This window comes from Pristiophorus japonicus, chromosome 8 (assembly GCF_044704955.1).
Source record: "Pristiophorus japonicus isolate sPriJap1 chromosome 8, sPriJap1.hap1, whole genome shotgun sequence".
Classification (NCBI taxonomy): Eukaryota; Metazoa; Chordata; class Chondrichthyes; family Pristiophoridae; genus Pristiophorus; species Pristiophorus japonicus.
Genome location: NC_091984.1, coordinates 240,767,083 through 240,783,786, shown reverse-complemented (window position 1 = coordinate 240,783,786; position 16,704 = coordinate 240,767,083). Strand labels below are relative to the sequence as shown.

The window sequence follows — 16,704 nt, the reverse complement described above, 5'->3', positions numbered from 1 at the left end:
CCACCTTTGTATGCGGGCCGATGCATTTGCATTTATGGCCTTGTTGTCGGCCAAAAGGGACGTTCGGGGTTTGTGATCTGTCTCTAGCTCAAATTTCCTGCCAAACAAGTGCTGGTGCATTTTCTTTACCGCATATACACATGCGAGCGCCTCCTTTTCTACCATCCCGTAACCCCTTTCTGCCTGGGACAGAATCCTGGAGGCATAAGCTACCGGCTGTAACTGACCCTTGGCATTGACATGCTGCAACACACACCCGACACCATAGGACGACGCATCGCACGTTAACACAAGTTTCTTACATGGGTCGTATAGTGTTAACAGAGTGTTGGAATATAACAAATTGCGTGCTCTATTAAAAGCCCTTTCCTGGCTGTCCCCCCAGACCTTTGCGTAGGAGCACGTGTAGCAGCTCTAGCAGCGTGCTCAATTTGGGAAGAAAGTTACCAAAATAGTTCAGGAGCCCCAGGAACGAACCCAGCTCTGTTGTGTTACGGGGTCTGGGTGCTCTCTGGATCGCTTCCGTCTTGGACGCAGTAGGGCTGATCCCATCTGCTGCTACCCTCATCCTACCTCTGGAGCTAGGAAGACGCACTTCGCCTTTTTCAGTTGCAGCCCTACCCGGTCCAGTCTGCGTAGCACCTCCTCCAGGTTGTGGAGGTGTTCTTCAGTATTGTAGCCCGTGATGAGGATGTCGTCCTGAAAACCCACCGTCCCTGGAATCGACTTGAGGAGGCTTTCCATATTTTGTTGGAAGATCGCGGCGGCCGAGCAAATCCCGAACGCACATCTGTTGTACTGAAACAAACCGTTGTGTGTCATGACGGTGATCAGCTTCTTCGACTCACTCGCCAGCTCCTGGGTCATGTAAGCTGAGGTCGGGTCCAATTTTGAAAAAAGTTTGCCACCGGATAGCGTCGCAAAGAGGTCCTCCGCTCTCGGTAGCGGGTACTGGTCTTGGAGTGACACCCGATTGATGCTGGCCTTGTAATCACCACATATCCTGACCGACCTATCCGCCTTGAGCACCGGCACGATCGGGCTCGCCCAGTCTCTGAATTCGACTGGCGAGATGATGCCTCAGCAGGCGGTCCAATTCGCCTTTTATCTTTTCCCGCATCACGTAGGGCACCGCTCTGACCTTGTGGTGTACTGGCCTGGCGTCCGGGTTTATGTGAATCACTACCTTGGCCCCCATGAAAGTGCCGATGCCGGGTTGAAATAATGAGTCAAATTTGTCCAGGATCTGTGAGCATGATACTCGCTCCACAGAGGAAATTGCATTGACATCGCCCTATTTCCAGTTCATGACAGCAAGCCAACTCCTCCCCAGTAGTGCGGGACTGTCCCCTGGGACAACCCAGAGTGGCAACCTGTTCTCCGAATCTTTGTGGGTCACGACTACAGTGGCGCTGCCTAGCACCGGAATGATCTGCTTTGTGTAAGTCCGTAGCTGTGCGTTAATCGGCGATAATTTTGGCCTCCTGGCCTTGGACGCCCACAACTTTTCAAACTGTTTGATACCCATCAGGGACTGGCTGGCCCCCGTGTCTAGCTCCATTGATACTGGAATGCCATTGAGGAGCACTTTCATCATTATCGGTGGCGTCCTCGTGTATGAATTGTATACGTGCTCCACATGAACTCGCTGAACTTCAGCTTCCAGCGATTTCCCCCAGCGTTCATTTCTGCAGGTATTTTGCTCACCTCTACAAACTCCGGCTAAGTGTGTGCCTCCATGCCTCCAACATGAGCTGTTGTTGGAAACAAAAAGTCCCTTGCCAGTCGATCGTCCCTGACTGTCCTTGAATGCGCCATTAACAGGTGGTGTTGGCCCCATTTTCCCTTGCAATGGTGTGAATCGCCGTTCAGCTTGCCATTGTTTCTGTCGAACTCCCCCTCTGGGTTTGACTACATGTTGGGGCATGCCCGATTGCCCTTGTCTGCCTGGAGAACTGTGTGCTGCTTTAACAATGTTGAATCTCTGTCCCAACCATTCCTTAACACAGTACCTCTCGTCTGTTCTGCTAGTGGCCATGCTCGCGTGGTTTAAATCCCAGTTTCTCGTCGCCATTGATGGGTCCTTACTATACAGTGTAAATGCACACGAGGCCCATGCTTGAGAGAAGGTCAGTCTGTGACCTGTCCTTTATTCCTTAGCACTCAAGTGATGAAGGTGGGTGGAGCTTCCCCTTTTGTACCTGAAGGTCCAGGTTCGGCGTGTCTCCCATCTAGTGGTCATTGTTCTCACAGTGTACAACTTAGGTCAGATTATACATGGGTTACAATGCTGGTTGAATACATGACAGGAAATGTGGATAAACGTGAGGTTATCCACTTTGAGGGCAAAAATGCAAAGACAGAATATTATCTGAATGGCGGCAGATTAGGTAAAGGGGAGGTACAACGAGACCTGGGTGTCATGGTTCATCAGTCATTGAAAGTTGGCATACAGGTACAGCAGGCGGTGAAGAAGGCAAATGGTATGTTGGCCTTCATAGCTAGGGGATTTGAGTATAGGAGCAGGGAGGTCTTACTACAGTTGTACAGAGCCTTAGTGAGGCCTCACCTGGAATATTGTGTCCAGTTTTGGCCTCCTAATCTGAGGAAGGATGTTCTTGCTATTGAGGGAGTGCAACGAAGGTTCACCAGACTGATTCCAGGGATGGCTGGACTGACATATGAGGAGAGACTGGATTAACTGGGCCTTTATACATTGGAGTTTAGAAGGATGAAAGGGGATCTCATAGAAACATATAAGATTCTGACGGGACAGGTTAGATGCGGGTAGAATGTTCCCGATGTTGGGGAAGTCCAGAACCAGGGGACACAGTCTTAGGATAAGGGATCGGCCATTTAGGACTGAGATGAGGAGAAACTTCTTCACTCAGAGAGTTGTTAACCTGTGGAATTCCCTTCCGCAGAGAGTTGTTGATGCCAGTTCATTGGATTGAGTTAAATATGGCCCTTACGGCTAAGGGGATCAAGGGGTATGGAGAGAAAACAGGAAAGAGGTACTGATGGAATGATCAGCCATGATTTTATTGAATGGTGGTGCAGACTCGAAGGGCCAAATGGCCTACTCCTGCACCTATTTTCTATGTTTCTATGAAATGATTCTCTTCAGAATAAAAGTGATCTACAAAACACAACAGGCACTGTTGGAACAGTTGTTTGGGAAACGGACGAATTGAGTGCCTTTCAATATTTTACTACGTTAAAGGTGCTATATCTTTGTAAAGCGATGGGAAAAGAGCAGGGGGAGTGGGACTAATTCGATAGCTCTTTCAAAGAGCCGGCACAGGCACGATGGGCCGAAAGGCATCCTTCTGTGCATATCATTCCATGACATACATGCCAGTTGTTGTGTTCTACTTATTGTCACTGCTACCTACTGAACATTTAGTGTTCATTGTGTATTTCCCAGCTTGTAACCCTCTTATCTCTGTCAGGGAATGAGCAGTGGACAGGCACCACAGAGTAAATATGCGGAGCTGCTTGCTATAATCGAAGAACTGGGGAAAGACATTAGACCAACATACGCTGGAAGTAAAAGTGCAATGGAACGCCTGAAACGTGGTATATAACATCAGCAGTTTGTGCTTTCTTAGTGTTTGTAATCGAATGCTGCACTGTTTCTGATTTATCAACTGATAGTTGAGTGATTACTTGTACAATTTGATTAATAGATTGTAGAATCACCTAAATTTAAGCATGGAATGGGGCCATTACACTGGGTACAGTAGTGTAGTGGTTAAGTTGCTGACTTAATAATCAAGAGAACATGAGTTCCAATTCTAACCTGGCAGTTTGAGAATTTGAATTCAGTTTATGTTTATATGTTTTTAAAAAATCTGGTAATAAAAAGCTGGGATCAGTAAAAGTGACCTTGAAGCTGTGGATTATTGTAAAAACTCAACTGGTTCACGAATGTCCTTTAGGGAAGGAAACCTGACATCCTTACCCGGTCTGGGCCTATATGTGAATCCAGACCCACAGCAGCCTGGCTGACTCTCAACTGTCTTCTGAAGTGGTCCAGCAAACACTACCAGAAGGTTCACCACCACTTCTTAGGGCCGGCCTTGCCAGCGATGCTCACATCCCAAATGAATTAAAGAAAATGATCCCATCATGAAGGTGTTGGTGCTTACAACAGACTGGAGCTAGCTACTCTAAACCCATTTTTCTGTCTCTCCAAACACTTTAATATTTTTCTTCCCGTAATTGACTTCAATAATCCCTTGTGGTGATATGTTCCAAACTTCAACAACTCTTTCCCTCAGAAAAAAAATCTCTCCCTTCATAATTCTTGTGCTAATCCGAATACCATGTCCTCTTGTTACCAATTTACTGACCGAGTGGAAATATTTTTTTCCTATTTACCCAATCGCACTTCCATACTTTTGGACATTTCAAGGTTGTACAACCTTGTCTAAAATCCGTCAGCTGAGACATGCTGTACTGAATGGTGCCAGTTTGTGGTGTGATACAGTGCAAGATCTGGGTGAATTCAGTGCTGAGTTAGCTGGAGGTAGTTGGGGTGCTACATTTGTCCTGGAGTTGGGGACAGAATTAATTCACTACGATTGCCTCTTCTGAACACTGTCTAGTCACCTCTGCGGGAAATGTTGTCGAGGAAGAGTTGTGAGGGGACCAGGTCAGGTCGTCCCTCACCTTCCACGTGTGAAGCAGGTGGCTGCATCGTCCGTGCCCCGTGCGGTTTGGGTCGAGCGTTGTCCACTGTTTCCGAGGGAGGTCGAAGCCAGGGACCTCTGCTGTTGGGTCAGTGATATGATGCACACGTCCTAGATAATGGGGCGATATCAACTGCATGAATATTGGCTGCTGTTTACCAGAATAGCCGGCCTGATTTTAAGTGTTTTCGTGGTGGGTTTTTCAAGTCTTCATGAACAGGAAAGTTAATGTTGCTCATGATTTTTTCCATCTCATGGAGCACAGTGGCGTTGCGGAGAATGTCAGGTAGGGCAATGTGGGACAGCACCGGGGCTTGAGCGTCCCTGACATTGTCCACATGGTGGCCTTTAGCTGCACGTCCGCGATTTTTGTGCGGCAGCTGCAGGACCATGAGGCAGAGCAGTATTCTACAGCCGAGTAGACTAGGACCACTGTTGCGGTGCGAAGCATTCTGAACTCCTAAGTAGGCTAAATACTTGTCTCTCCCTTTTTTATATTTAGGAATTATTCATGCTCGAGGATTAGTGCGGGAGTGTCTGGCTGAAACTGAACGCAATGCAAGATCGTAGCTTTAGCATCATTTTGAGGATTTCCAATAAGATTGGCAAACCTATTGAGTAGCTTATTTCTGGAGAAGTGCTGCTTCTTTTGTAACATCTTTTTTGACCACTCTGTTTTCTGTAAGTTTAAGTATTGTCATTTTTGCATTTGAGCCAAAACACAAAGGTGATGCATGTTTTATCCCGGGGCACTCGAAGAAAATTCTGGCATCTGATTTCTTAATCCAACTTTGCTTCTTCACATCTGACAATAGACTCATTGTTGCAAAGGCCAAGTTGTTTAGTTCACTGAATAAACACACAACCTGCCGGAAACGATGGCTCAAGGTTCTGCCAGGCTGATAAATTTTTTGAGTTTATTGGAAGCAGGGTACGTGGATGTGACTAGAGGAAAATTATTTTTGCACATTTGAGAAGAAACTGGAGGAATGGAACTGCCTGGAACTGTGCAGCACAGGGTTTAGTTTCATTGAATTGTCATTTACATTTTTGCTGTTGTACAGAAGGTAAACAGGCATCTTTGTATTTATTTATTGTTGTAATAAAGCTTATTTTCATTACCTGTTTTTTTTTGTCTGCTCTTGAATGCTGAAAAAAAGCAGTTATTTTATTTGTAACATCAGCTCATGGTCAAACATAGTGCTCTGGTTAAATGGGAGCTGAGCTCCGTGATTTCCACCTGAGAATACAAAATAATAAATTCGACCCTAAGTAATTGTGCTGGCTCTTTGAAGGAACTATCCAATTAGTCCCACTCCCCTGCTCTTTCCCCATAGCCCTGCAAATCTTCTATAGAATCATAGAAGCTTACAACTCACAGTCATGCATGTGCCAGCTTTGAAAGAGCAGTCGTCCCACCCCGCGCTTCGGGTCCGTAACCCTGTAAGTTCCTCAAGTACCCGTCCAACTCCCTTTTAAAATGATTGATGGAATCAGCTTCTACCACCTTTTCAGGTACAGCGTTCCAGATCCCGACAACTCTGAATGAAAAGCAATCTCATCTCTCCTCCAGATCTTTTGCTAATGATTTTAAATGTATGACCTCAAGTTATTGACCGACTCACCTAAGGGAAAAACATTTCTCTATCTACTCACAACCTCTCATCTTGAAAACCTCTATTAGGTCACCTCTTAACCTTTCTCTGTTCCAAGGAGAGCAGTCCTTACTTTTTCAACCGCTCTTCATAACTGAAGTCCCTCATCCCTGGCAACATCCTGGTAAATGTCCTCTGTACCCTTTCTAAGGCCTTTACGTTTCCTGATGTGTGGTGCTCAGAATTGTCCACAATACTTTCCTTCTCAAGTATTTATCCAATTCCCTTTTGAAAGTTACTGCTGAACCTGCTACTACCACCCTTTCAGGCAGCGCATCCCAGATTACAACACTTTAACCTTTGAGAGATTGATCAGGTGTTTTACCAATACAAGTCTAGTTGCATAATGTAACTTGAATTTTCAGTAAATTTGGACTTGCCTAACACACAATGATCAACTACACCAATCACATTAGGCAATGTAGCAATTTAAACATAGCGTTTAATATTTTAAGTTTTATAAATATATTTCATGAGATGTGGTTATGTAAAAGAAAGATTTGCCTTTCACGACCACCGGAAGTCTCAAAGCGCTTTACAGCCAATGAAATACTGTTGTAATGTGGGAAATGCAGCAGCCAATTTGCGCACAGCAAGCTCCCACAAACAGAAATGTGATAATGACCAGATGTTTTTGTTATGCTGATTGAGGGATAAATATTGTCCAGGACACCAGGGAGAACTCCCCTGCTCTTCTTCAAAATAGTGCCATGGGATCTTTTACGTCCACCTGAGAGAGCAGACGGGGCCTCGGTTTAACATCTCATCCAAAGGATTTCACCTCCAACAGTGCAGCACTTCACTGGAGTGTCAGCCTAGATTAATGTACTCAGGACTTGAACCCACAAACTTCTGACTCAAGAGGCGAGTGTGCTACCCACTGAGCCACAGCTGACACTGCATTATATAAATAAGTTTTATTGTAAATGTTACAAAGCCATTTGAACCTTTTGAATGTACCGATTTGAAAGCTATTACTAACAGGAGTATGAGGTGCCACTAATGAGCTATGCACAAAGATTTCTCTTTAAATTTGATTTTGCTTACAGGGATCCACTATGAAAAAAACCGCTCACTCATCTGATGACTGTGGGATTTTACTGTGCACAATGGCTGCCACATTTGTGGACATAGTCACTGCACTTCAAAGTAATTCATTTCTAGTAAGTGAACAATGCAATCTTTTCCATTAATCAGCTCATTCAAACTTGGGACACAATACAATTTAGTCGCTGTGGTGAGCAGGATGAACCACTAACGTATGAGTTGTGCATCAGCTTCTCAACCGTACACAAGTTCAGGTCCCAGTTCGCCTGCTTGAAGCAGCTGGGAAGGCAGTCTTTAATGCTGACTGAATGTGGTTGTAGGTTTACCATTGTAGAAATTAGATTGTGGAAATATCATAATGTTCTGGTCGTGAATAATCAGTTAGCAACAAAAGTGTTGTGGAAGAGAAACTGGGTGGCACACTGGGTCAGAAAACTGGATTTAAATCTAGCTTAAACTGATGGTGAGAATGTGTCCTTTGTATGCTGTCGATAATGATTTTACCTGAAATGAATTACAGTTTCAATCCAATTCCTAAATGACAGTGTAAAGCTACTCCTAACTGGACACTATTTAGCATCAAATTGACATTTTTTTCCAGAGCTTGTTAAGGAAATGGAAAAATGTCACAGTAAGTAGGGCTAAAACATATTATTAGACGTGGATTTAAAAATTCTCATCCTTGTTTTCAAATCCCACCATGGCCTCGGCCCCTCCCCCCCTATCCCTGTAACCTCCTCCAGCCCTACAACCCTGAGATCTCTGTACTTCTTCAATTCTAGCCTCTTGCGCATCCCCGATTTTCATTGTTCCACCACTGGTGGCCATGCCTTCAGCTGTCGAGGCCCTAAGCTTTGGATTCCCACCTCTAAGACACTCCTTAAAATCTACCTATCTAACTGAGTGGCTTGCTAGACCATTTCAGAGGACAGTTAAGAGTCAACCACAATGCTGTGGGTTTGGAGTCACATATAGGCCAGACCAGGCAAAGACTGCAGATTTCCTTCCCTAAAGGAAGGACTAAAGGAAGGACATTAGTGAACATGGGAGTTACATGGTCACCATTACTGATACTAGCTTTTTATTCCAGATTTATTTAATTAACTGAATTTAAATTCCCCAGCTGCCATGATGAGATTTGAACTCGCATCCTCAGATCATTCGCCCAGACCTCTGGATTACTAGTCGAGTAACATAACCACTATGCTACCGTTCTCTTAAAGCCCTTACCATTGGAGATGGCTCAGTTGGAGTATAAAAGCTGGCATAGACCAGTTGGGCTGAATGGTCTGTTTCTGTGCTGTAGATTCTATGTAACATTTCCCAAAACAAGAAAAACATTAAATAGCCAGTTCATCTGTTTTTGGTAATGTTGGTTGAATGATGAAGTTAACCAGGACTCCCCTTGCTCTTTTTCAAATACTGCCATGACACCTTTTATGTCCATCCAAATACTAAAGCAGGGCTGCAGTTTAACATCGCGTCCAAAAGACAGCTCCTCCAACACGCAGTACTCTGAGTACTGCACTGACGTATTCGACTGGGTCATTTGCTCAAATCTGCATGTGGGACTTGAACCTGCAACTTCTAACTTGTGGGTGAAGATGCAACGGTGAAATTGTTTATGGTTTAAGTCTGTATTTTGATAAATTTATTACATTTCTGCATACCTAGCCAACATTCTTAAGGTTAAGTTTTCACTTAAATATACAAAACGACGCTTGTGCACAGTCTACGGCACTCAGCTTCAGATATTGTTTATTATTAGATTGTTAATTAGATGCTGTAGTTTGCACTTGGACTATGCTTGATGTGGTTTATATTGAAGAAACATCAAGCAACAATGACCAAGTTACTTTTTTAGTTCAGTGGCATCTGAAGATTCTTTCAAAAGATCTTTAAATTGTCTTTTTCTCTCTAAATTATCTTTTGCTTTTCTTTTCTTCTCTTGTTTTTTCCATTGCTGTTCTTGTTTTTGTTTCACAATTTCACTGTTCACTCCTTTGTAATGGACATCAAGTTTTTCTTGTAAAATTGTTCTGGCTATTTTTCTGTTCTGATCTACTGATCTGGTTTGATGGCACTGAAAAAGGAAATGCATACAGGGACATATTATGCGGAGCAGATTGCCTATTTATTTACTGTTTACAAATATTTGAATTTACACGACAATAAGAAGCATGTGACTTCAATACTAGTGATTTAGAAATAGTTACCTTCACCACAATCCCAGATGGAACATGCTTGAGTACAACACAGTTACTGGTTTTATTGGTTGCCTGGCCTCCAGGGCCACTTCCTCGGACAAACTGTTCGTCCAATTCATCTTCTACCACAACAGGCAGGTCTAGAAAGCCCTTTTTCCCAGCAATAGGCATCAATAAAGAAGTGTGTTTGATATCCAGAAACCGCTTTGCTGAATTGCTTGAATTCCATTGCCGCACAGAAAGTGCCCGTGCTCTTGTTAATGACAGTAAGAAATTGTATAAAATGGAACAAGTCATTGGGTGCAGAACTTGGGTTATGATGGCAGTTTTCTGAAACATACAAAATCATGTTAGTGAATATGTTAAAAAAAATAAATACAGGGAAGTGGATGCTGAAATGCTGTCTACATGTTTTCCCTTCTGATATTATCAATGATCCTTTTGTCAGTCCTAATAACATTCTATTGGATATAGTTCACGTGACACTAGATTGATCATCGGTCCTGAAATCTCGTGGTCTGCTAACAATAAAAGCAAAATATTACTGCCACATCTGCTAATTTCTCAGTTATTCTACTGGCATTATTTCCCATAAAATACCATGTTTTTTCATGTTTCTTGCTGATACTGAATTCTCACCATAAGGCTAACCATTCCTTTCAAAAAAAATGACAAAAAGCTAACAGTACCATACTTTGAAGAAATTTATTCACCTTAAATAAATTCCTGTGGCAAGTACTGTCCTGCAGATAAGCACGTCCCTCTAATATTTTATTGTCACTGAGATCTCTGGCTTTATTCCTGCAAACTCTCTGCTGCAGTATTCATTTCTCAACATATACTTGCTATTTCCACAATCTGCTGCCATCGCTTCCTGGAGCTCTCAAGATTGTTCTCTTCTAAATCCAAACAATCCTTTTCAAGCATGCGTTTGTCTCTCTTCATTTTCTGTTCTCTCATCATAAGCTGTCAGTTTCTATTATAATACCACAAAAAGCAGTGGTTGATGCTCCCACTTACTGCAGCTATAGTATTATTACACACCATTGAATCTATTGTACTGGTTGCACTACGATATTTACTAGCCTGCAAAATGACTTGAGACTTGAATTAGCTGTACCCCAGGTTTGCTAACCAACCTGTAATGTGACCTCTACTTTAAAAGGACAAATTATCAAAAGTTTGTGTCTAAGCTTATTTTATTTATATTAGAAGTGACCAGAAATTGCAAAAATGTATACCAAAATTTTAGTTTGGATTAGCCCAGTCTCCAGTATGTGGGCTGAGATGCAAAACCTGTTCCAGGCCCAAATTGTTTCTTCCAGCTCCATTGCAAAACACAATTATACAGCAACACATTGTACAACTAGTCCACCACGATTAATTGTTACAAAATATACAGAAAGCACAGGGAAAGCCAGCATTGGTTCATCCTTTGGGAAGTGGAGTGTCATTATTGTTAAATTCAATCTTCAATCACTGGCTTATTAAAATGTGACAGTACCAAGTGAAATGTCTGCAATGCAGATAAAGTGTCCTCATCTTCTGAAAGTGACAATACCTGGTGGGATATGGTTCAGTATCTCAACCAAATAACAATTCTTCATTTTGTAATCTGGGCAGTGATTGTAAGACATAAACACATTGCAGCTTTTATTTTAATGCACCATGATAATTTTACGCTTACAGTAAAATTACTTTTTAATGGTTGCATTCATTTTTTTGCATCTTTTGGAGTAAAAACTTTTGCAGACTCTTTCACATAATCTTTTGCTAATGACATCACTTGTGATTGTTCATAGGCTACCCAACTGGGGCAAGAGGGTTTCAGTCAAGCCTGAGTTGTGCACACATGATGTTAGTGTACACTTTCCAGCAGGGATTTCTGGATAGCAATCTGGAGAGGGAACTCTGACCATTTTCCCTCTCCTTCGCTGGAAGCAATGAGGCTAACTGTGGTATGTCTACGACACGTTGTCCAATAGAAATTGCTGATGAGCCACAGATGTGGCTATGGCGACACCGCTTTAGCCACCTGCACTAATTTTTGTAGAAAATGCCTTACATACACACACGCAGTAAACACATTCTACATAAGAAATAGGAGCAGGAGTAGGCCATACGGCCCCTCGAGCCTGCTCCGCCGTTCAATAAGATCGTGGCTGATCATCGACCTCAATTTCACTTTGCTGCCTGATCGCCATATCCCTCTCGACTCCAAAAATCTATCGATCTCTGCCTTGAACATATTCAATGACCCAGCCTCCACAGCCCCCTGGGGGCAGAGAATTCCAAAGAGTCACAACCCTGTGAAGAAATTCCTCCTCATCTCAGTCCTAAATGGGCGACCCCTTATCCTGAGACTGTGACCCCTGGTTCTAGACTCCCCAGCCCGGGGGGGGGGGGGGGGGGGGAAACAACCTCCCTGCATCTACCCTGTCAATCCCCCTCAGAATCTTACAGGTTTCAATGAGATCATCTCGCATTCTTCTAAATTTCAGAGAGTTATAGGCACAGCCTACTCAATCCCTCATCATAGGACTGCCCTCTCATCCCAGGGATCAGTCTGAGGCAAGGAGACCAAAACTGTGCAGTACTCCAGTCACCGCGCAAAAAATCAACCACCGTTCTGTCTGCAGCTGTACCTGGGCTCTGGTGTTAACATCGGGATTAGCGAAGGCAGGCGGAGCGGAGCGGAGCGGAGCCCGGGGGGGGGGGGGTTGTGAGGAAAGGCAGGCGGAGCGGAGCCCGGGGGGGTTGTGAGGAAAGGCAGGCGGAGCGGAGCCGGGGGGGGGGGTTGTGAGGAAAGGCAGGCGGAGCGGAGCCCGGGGGGGGTTGTGAGGAAAGGCGGAGCGGAGCCCGGGGGGGGTTGTGAGGAAAGGCGGAGCGGAGCCCGGGGGGGGGGTTGTGAGGAAAGGCAGGCGGAGCGGAGCCCGGGGGGGGTTGTGAGGAAAGGCGGAGCGGAGCCCGGGGGGGGGGGTTGTGAGGAAAGGCAGGCGGAGCGGAGCCCGGGGGGGGGTTGTGAGGAAAGGCAGGCGGAGCGGAGCCCGGGGGGGGGGGTTGTGAGGAAAGGCGGAGCGGAGCCCGGGGGGGGGGGGGGTTGTGAGGAAAGGCAGGCGGAGCGGAGCCCGGGGGGGGTTGTGAGGAAAGGCAGGCGGAGCCCGGGGGGGGGGGGGTTGTGAGGAAAGGCAGGCGGAGCGGAGCCCGGGGGGTTGGGGTTTTATCTCTGGGCACTACGGACAGCGGGCCGCGCGCCAGGCTCACGCCTCCTGCGAGGCGCGCGCATCCAGAGTGCGCATGCCCGACCCCAGGCAGCCAATCGGTTGGCGCGGAATGTTTGTCCGTTGGCCGCTCGAGACGGTTGAAAACAAACGGCTGCGCGCGCGCCTGCCCGCGATTCGAAGCGAACGGCCTTCAGAATGAAGCGTTAGTTGGCCGTCGATTTATTTGTCGAGTTTTTACCGAATTGGAAAAGTTGGATGGAGTCGGTAAGGTGCTGTGGCTGATCCTGCGTATTTTCAGCCAGAGAGACTGAAGGAGGTGTGTGTGTGTGTGTGTGTGGAAATGACCGCCAGGGCCCCGGCTCCAGCTGGCGGCTGACTGACAGATGAATCGGCCAATCCGCATATGCGGATCCCCCGCAAACCTGCCAAAACAGAACATTGAGGTAGCGCCCAGCCAATGAGCGCAGAGAGAGAGGGCGGGGCTCGGCGGTCTTCCCTCCCCTTCAACCGGAATTGCTTTGAAACGTGGAGCCGGGCCCCGGGCCGGCGGTGGCGAACTGGCCGGTATTCGGTGTTGTCACTGGGGTTTTTTTTGTCTTCCTCTCACCCAGATGCTCGCCGACATCACGGGGCTTGTCCGCTTGTTCCAACTCAGTGCTCCGCCCCGGTGTGAGAGAGTGGTGCGGCTCACGGTCAGGGGGGAACGGAGCATCTTTCCTGCTGCTGCTGCAAAACGCGGGCGGAATTATCAATAACTTTCAACCGCCCAGAGAGCGAAAAAAACAAAAGTTTGCGAATGAACTGATCTCCGCACATTGCTGCCAGGATTGTGCATTCTCTGCTTACGCAAGCTCTTGCCTCGTTTATTGAGCATCTGTTGCCATCCAGCTCCTGAAAGCAGCGTTTGCACGCACTGTCCTTTCCTTTACCGACTTCAAGCGCTTTTTGCAAGTCCGCAGTCGCCCCCAGAAACCGAGCGGGCCCACAGGAGATGGTGCAGCGACTGTGACACCTCGGCTCCCTTTTTTAGTCGATGGCCTTCGAGTTTAATGCCGAAAAACTCTCCAGCAGATGACGATACCCGTCCAGTCTCCGGAGGGCCATGGAGGACTCCGATTCTGAGTCCGTGCGAACTGTCAAAGAGCTGGCCAGCAATTCACCAAAAGCTGCAGTTCATCATGACCCTGATTCTAATTCCGCGGCACAGCGCACGGATGTTGCACCGCCGGCAAACAGGTAGAACTTGGAGGTTATTCGTCAACTCTGTGCCATGTCTAATATCGTTAATGGCGTTAAGTTTATTTTTATAAAATAGACGGAAACGTAGAATGGGATAGCCAAAACACCATGATTGGATGAGATAATGCACATTATCAGTTTGGCCAATCTCCATTGCAAGGTGGTACTGTATAAAAATGGAGAAACAACCCTTTAGGAGGAGGCCATTCAGCTCCTTCAGCCTGTTCTGCCATTCAATGAGATCTTGGCTGATCTGCGACCGAACTTCATAATGCCTTTCATCATTATCCCTTAATACTTTTTGGTTAACAAAAATCTATTGAATCTCAGATTTAAAATTAACAATTGACCTAGCATCAACTGTGGAAAGGAAGAGAGTTCCAAACTTCTAGTTCTCTTTGCATGCAGAAGTGGTTTTAAGAGATTGTTGAATGGGTACTTTAAAGTGCCGTAAGCTGCAGGGTTACGGACCTAGAGCTGGTAATTGGGATTAGACTGGATGACCTTTTGTTGGACGGCGCAGATACGATGGTAAGTACTGCAGGGAATCGAATGCGGCCAGGGTGATGTCCTGGACTAGTTTCGATTGCCTGGATGGGTCGGAGAGAAATTTTCCCAGATTTCTTCTCCCTGAATTGGCCTGGGTTTTAAAATCTGGTTTTTGCCTCTCCCAGGCGATCACATGGCTCCGTTTGGGGTGGAGTGTAGAATGTTTCAGTATAAGGAGTGTCGCAGTTGTGTGAGGCGGACTGGTTGGGCTGGGTGCTCTTTGCCTTTCCGTCATTGTTCATAGGTTTCTATGTAACCTTTAGGGCTGTGCGGCTCTTTGCCGGCCGGCATGGGCCGAAATGGCCTCCTTCTACGCTGTAAATTTCTATGTTTCTATGTTTAACTTCACTCCTGTCGGGCCTGACTCTTAATTTTTAGATGATGTCCCCCTCGTCATAAGAACATAACAAATAGGAGCAGGAGTCGGTCATTTGACCCCTCGAACCTGCTCCACCATTTAATAAGATCATGGCAGATCTGATTATGGACTCAACTCCACTTCCCTGCCCGCTCCCCATAACCCTTTATTCCCTTATCGCTCAAAAATCTGTCTATCTCCGCCTTAAATATGAGTCCTAGACTCCCCAACCAGCGGGAATAGTTTCTCTCTATTTACCCTATCTTGAAAACTTCGATCAAATCACCCCTTAACCTTCTAAATTCCGGGAAATACAACCCTAGTTTGTATAATCTCTCCTTGTAATTTAACCTCTGGAGTCTGTGTATCATTCTGGTAAACCTACGTGTGTGTAATCTCTCCAAGGCCAATATATCCTTCCAAAGGTGTGATGCCCAGAACTGCTCACACTCCAGGTGTGGTCTAACCAAGGCTTTGTATATCTGCAGCATAACTTCTACCCCCTTGTATTTCTGTCTTTATTTTTCTCCTAGCCCTTGCCTTTAATATAAAGGTATAATGGTAGCCTGGTGTTTATGGAAATGGTTTAATAATGCAGGATCATAAGTTCAAATTGAGTTCCAAATTGCTTTCTGAGTCGGCCTGAGCTAATTCGAATCCATTTATTTTATACTTGTTTTGCAAATTATTTCATCCAAAGTGCAACATTTTTCATTTCAGTATTAAACTTTGCAATCAGTCTATCTATTTGCATAAACAATCCAGATCATTAGCTGCATCTCTTGTTTTCTGCCACTAGATGTTGCAAGTGCACTGGCAAATGTAGTTGTGAAAGCAAAACAGTACAAGTAATTGTGCAGTTATTCTTGATGGAGGCATTGAAACTACATGTTGTGTTTAATGCATTGAATCACATATCTGTTAGTGAGCTTGCTCCTCTGATTCGGTAAGCGAAGGCGATGAATGGTTAATGCCTCCATTAAAATAACACAGAATTTGGTACAGGTGTGTTAAACAATGCTGACTAACTTTGTACCGTATGATTCCAAAATGATTGTCCATGTTCAGCTGAGGTCAGATCATTATATCATTTAAAAAATATAAATAACTACTATCGTTATTGGAGATAATTTTTTTTGTACCAGCACTTTACCTACTGCCATACAGTTTTTTAAAAACTACATAATATGTAGTTTTTACTAATACCTAATACCTACAAAATGCAAATTGTATAGAAATGTTAAATTTTTTTTGCTAGAAATGTAAAGGGCACCTCATGAGGAACACTTTGAAAAAGGATGATCCAGTTCTCTCATGTGTAATCGCCTCTTGTGAGAGTTTGGCAATCCACTCCCAAAACCTTACCTTACAGTCAGAGCTGTTCTTAGAAACATAGAAAATAGGTGCAGAAGCAGGCCATTCAGCCCTTCTAGCCTGCACCGCCATTCAATGAGTTCATGGCTGAACATGAAACTTCAGTACCCCCTTCCTGCTTTCTCGCCATACCCTTTGATCCCCCGAGTAGTAAGGACATCATCTAACTCCCTTTTGAATATATTTAGTGAATTGGCCTCAACTACTTTCTGTGGTAGAGAATTCCACAGGTTCACCACTCTCTGGGTGAAGAAGTTTCTCCTCATCTCGGTCCTAAATGACTTACCCCTTATCCTTAGACTGTGACCCCTGGTTCTGGACTTCCCCAACATTGGGAACATTCTTCCTGCATCCAAC

The 16,704-nt window shown here is 45.1% G+C and overlaps 3 protein-coding genes across 11 annotated transcripts in view; 2 read left to right on the top strand and 1 right to left on the bottom strand.

The window, feature by feature from the left end:
* Positions 1-5,815, top strand: part of LOC139269091 (cyclin-dependent kinase 2-associated protein 1) — a 40,339-nt gene extending 34,524 nt beyond the window's left edge. For all 7 annotated transcript variants that reach the window (XM_070888170.1, XM_070888175.1, XM_070888174.1 and 4 more), the window contains 2 exons: positions 3,453-3,579; positions 5,197-5,815. In XM_070888170.1, coding sequence (XP_070744271.1) covers positions 3,453-3,579; positions 5,197-5,264 — 195 coding nt within the window. In that variant the 3' untranslated portion in view covers positions 5,265-5,815. The remainder of the gene's footprint in view (positions 1-3,452; positions 3,580-5,196) is intronic.
* Positions 5,816-6,774: 959 nt separating this feature from the next.
* Positions 6,775-13,452, bottom strand: mtrfr (mitochondrial translation release factor in rescue). Its single transcript, XM_070888354.1, has 4 exons — positions 13,435-13,452; positions 10,317-10,418; positions 9,613-9,933; positions 6,775-9,479 (listed from the first exon to the last, which is right to left on the bottom strand). Exons 1-4 carry the CDS (start codon positions 13,450-13,452, stop codon positions 9,249-9,251), a joined length of 672 nt encoding a protein of 223 aa, XP_070744455.1. The 3' UTR covers positions 6,775-9,248.
* LOC139269089 (M-phase phosphoprotein 9) overlaps positions 12,805-16,704 on the top strand; it is an 87,658-nt gene continuing 83,758 nt past the window's right edge. For all 3 annotated transcript variants that reach the window (XM_070888167.1, XM_070888168.1, XM_070888166.1), the window contains exon 1: positions 12,805-14,063. In XM_070888167.1, the coding sequence (XP_070744268.1) occupies positions 13,930-14,063 (134 nt within the window). In that variant the 5' untranslated portion in view covers positions 12,805-13,929. The remainder of the gene's footprint in view (positions 14,064-16,704) is intronic.

Coding starts and splice junctions, on each gene's coding strand:
- mtrfr (XM_070888354.1), bottom strand. Junction 9,934..10,316: donor GCCACAGGAATTTATTTAAG/GTGAATAAATTT, acceptor TGTATGTTTCAG/AAAACTGCCATCATAACCCA. Junction 9,480..9,612: donor CATCTGGGATTGTGGTGAAG/GTAACTATTTCT, acceptor TTCCTTTTTCAG/TGCCATCAAACCAGATCAGT.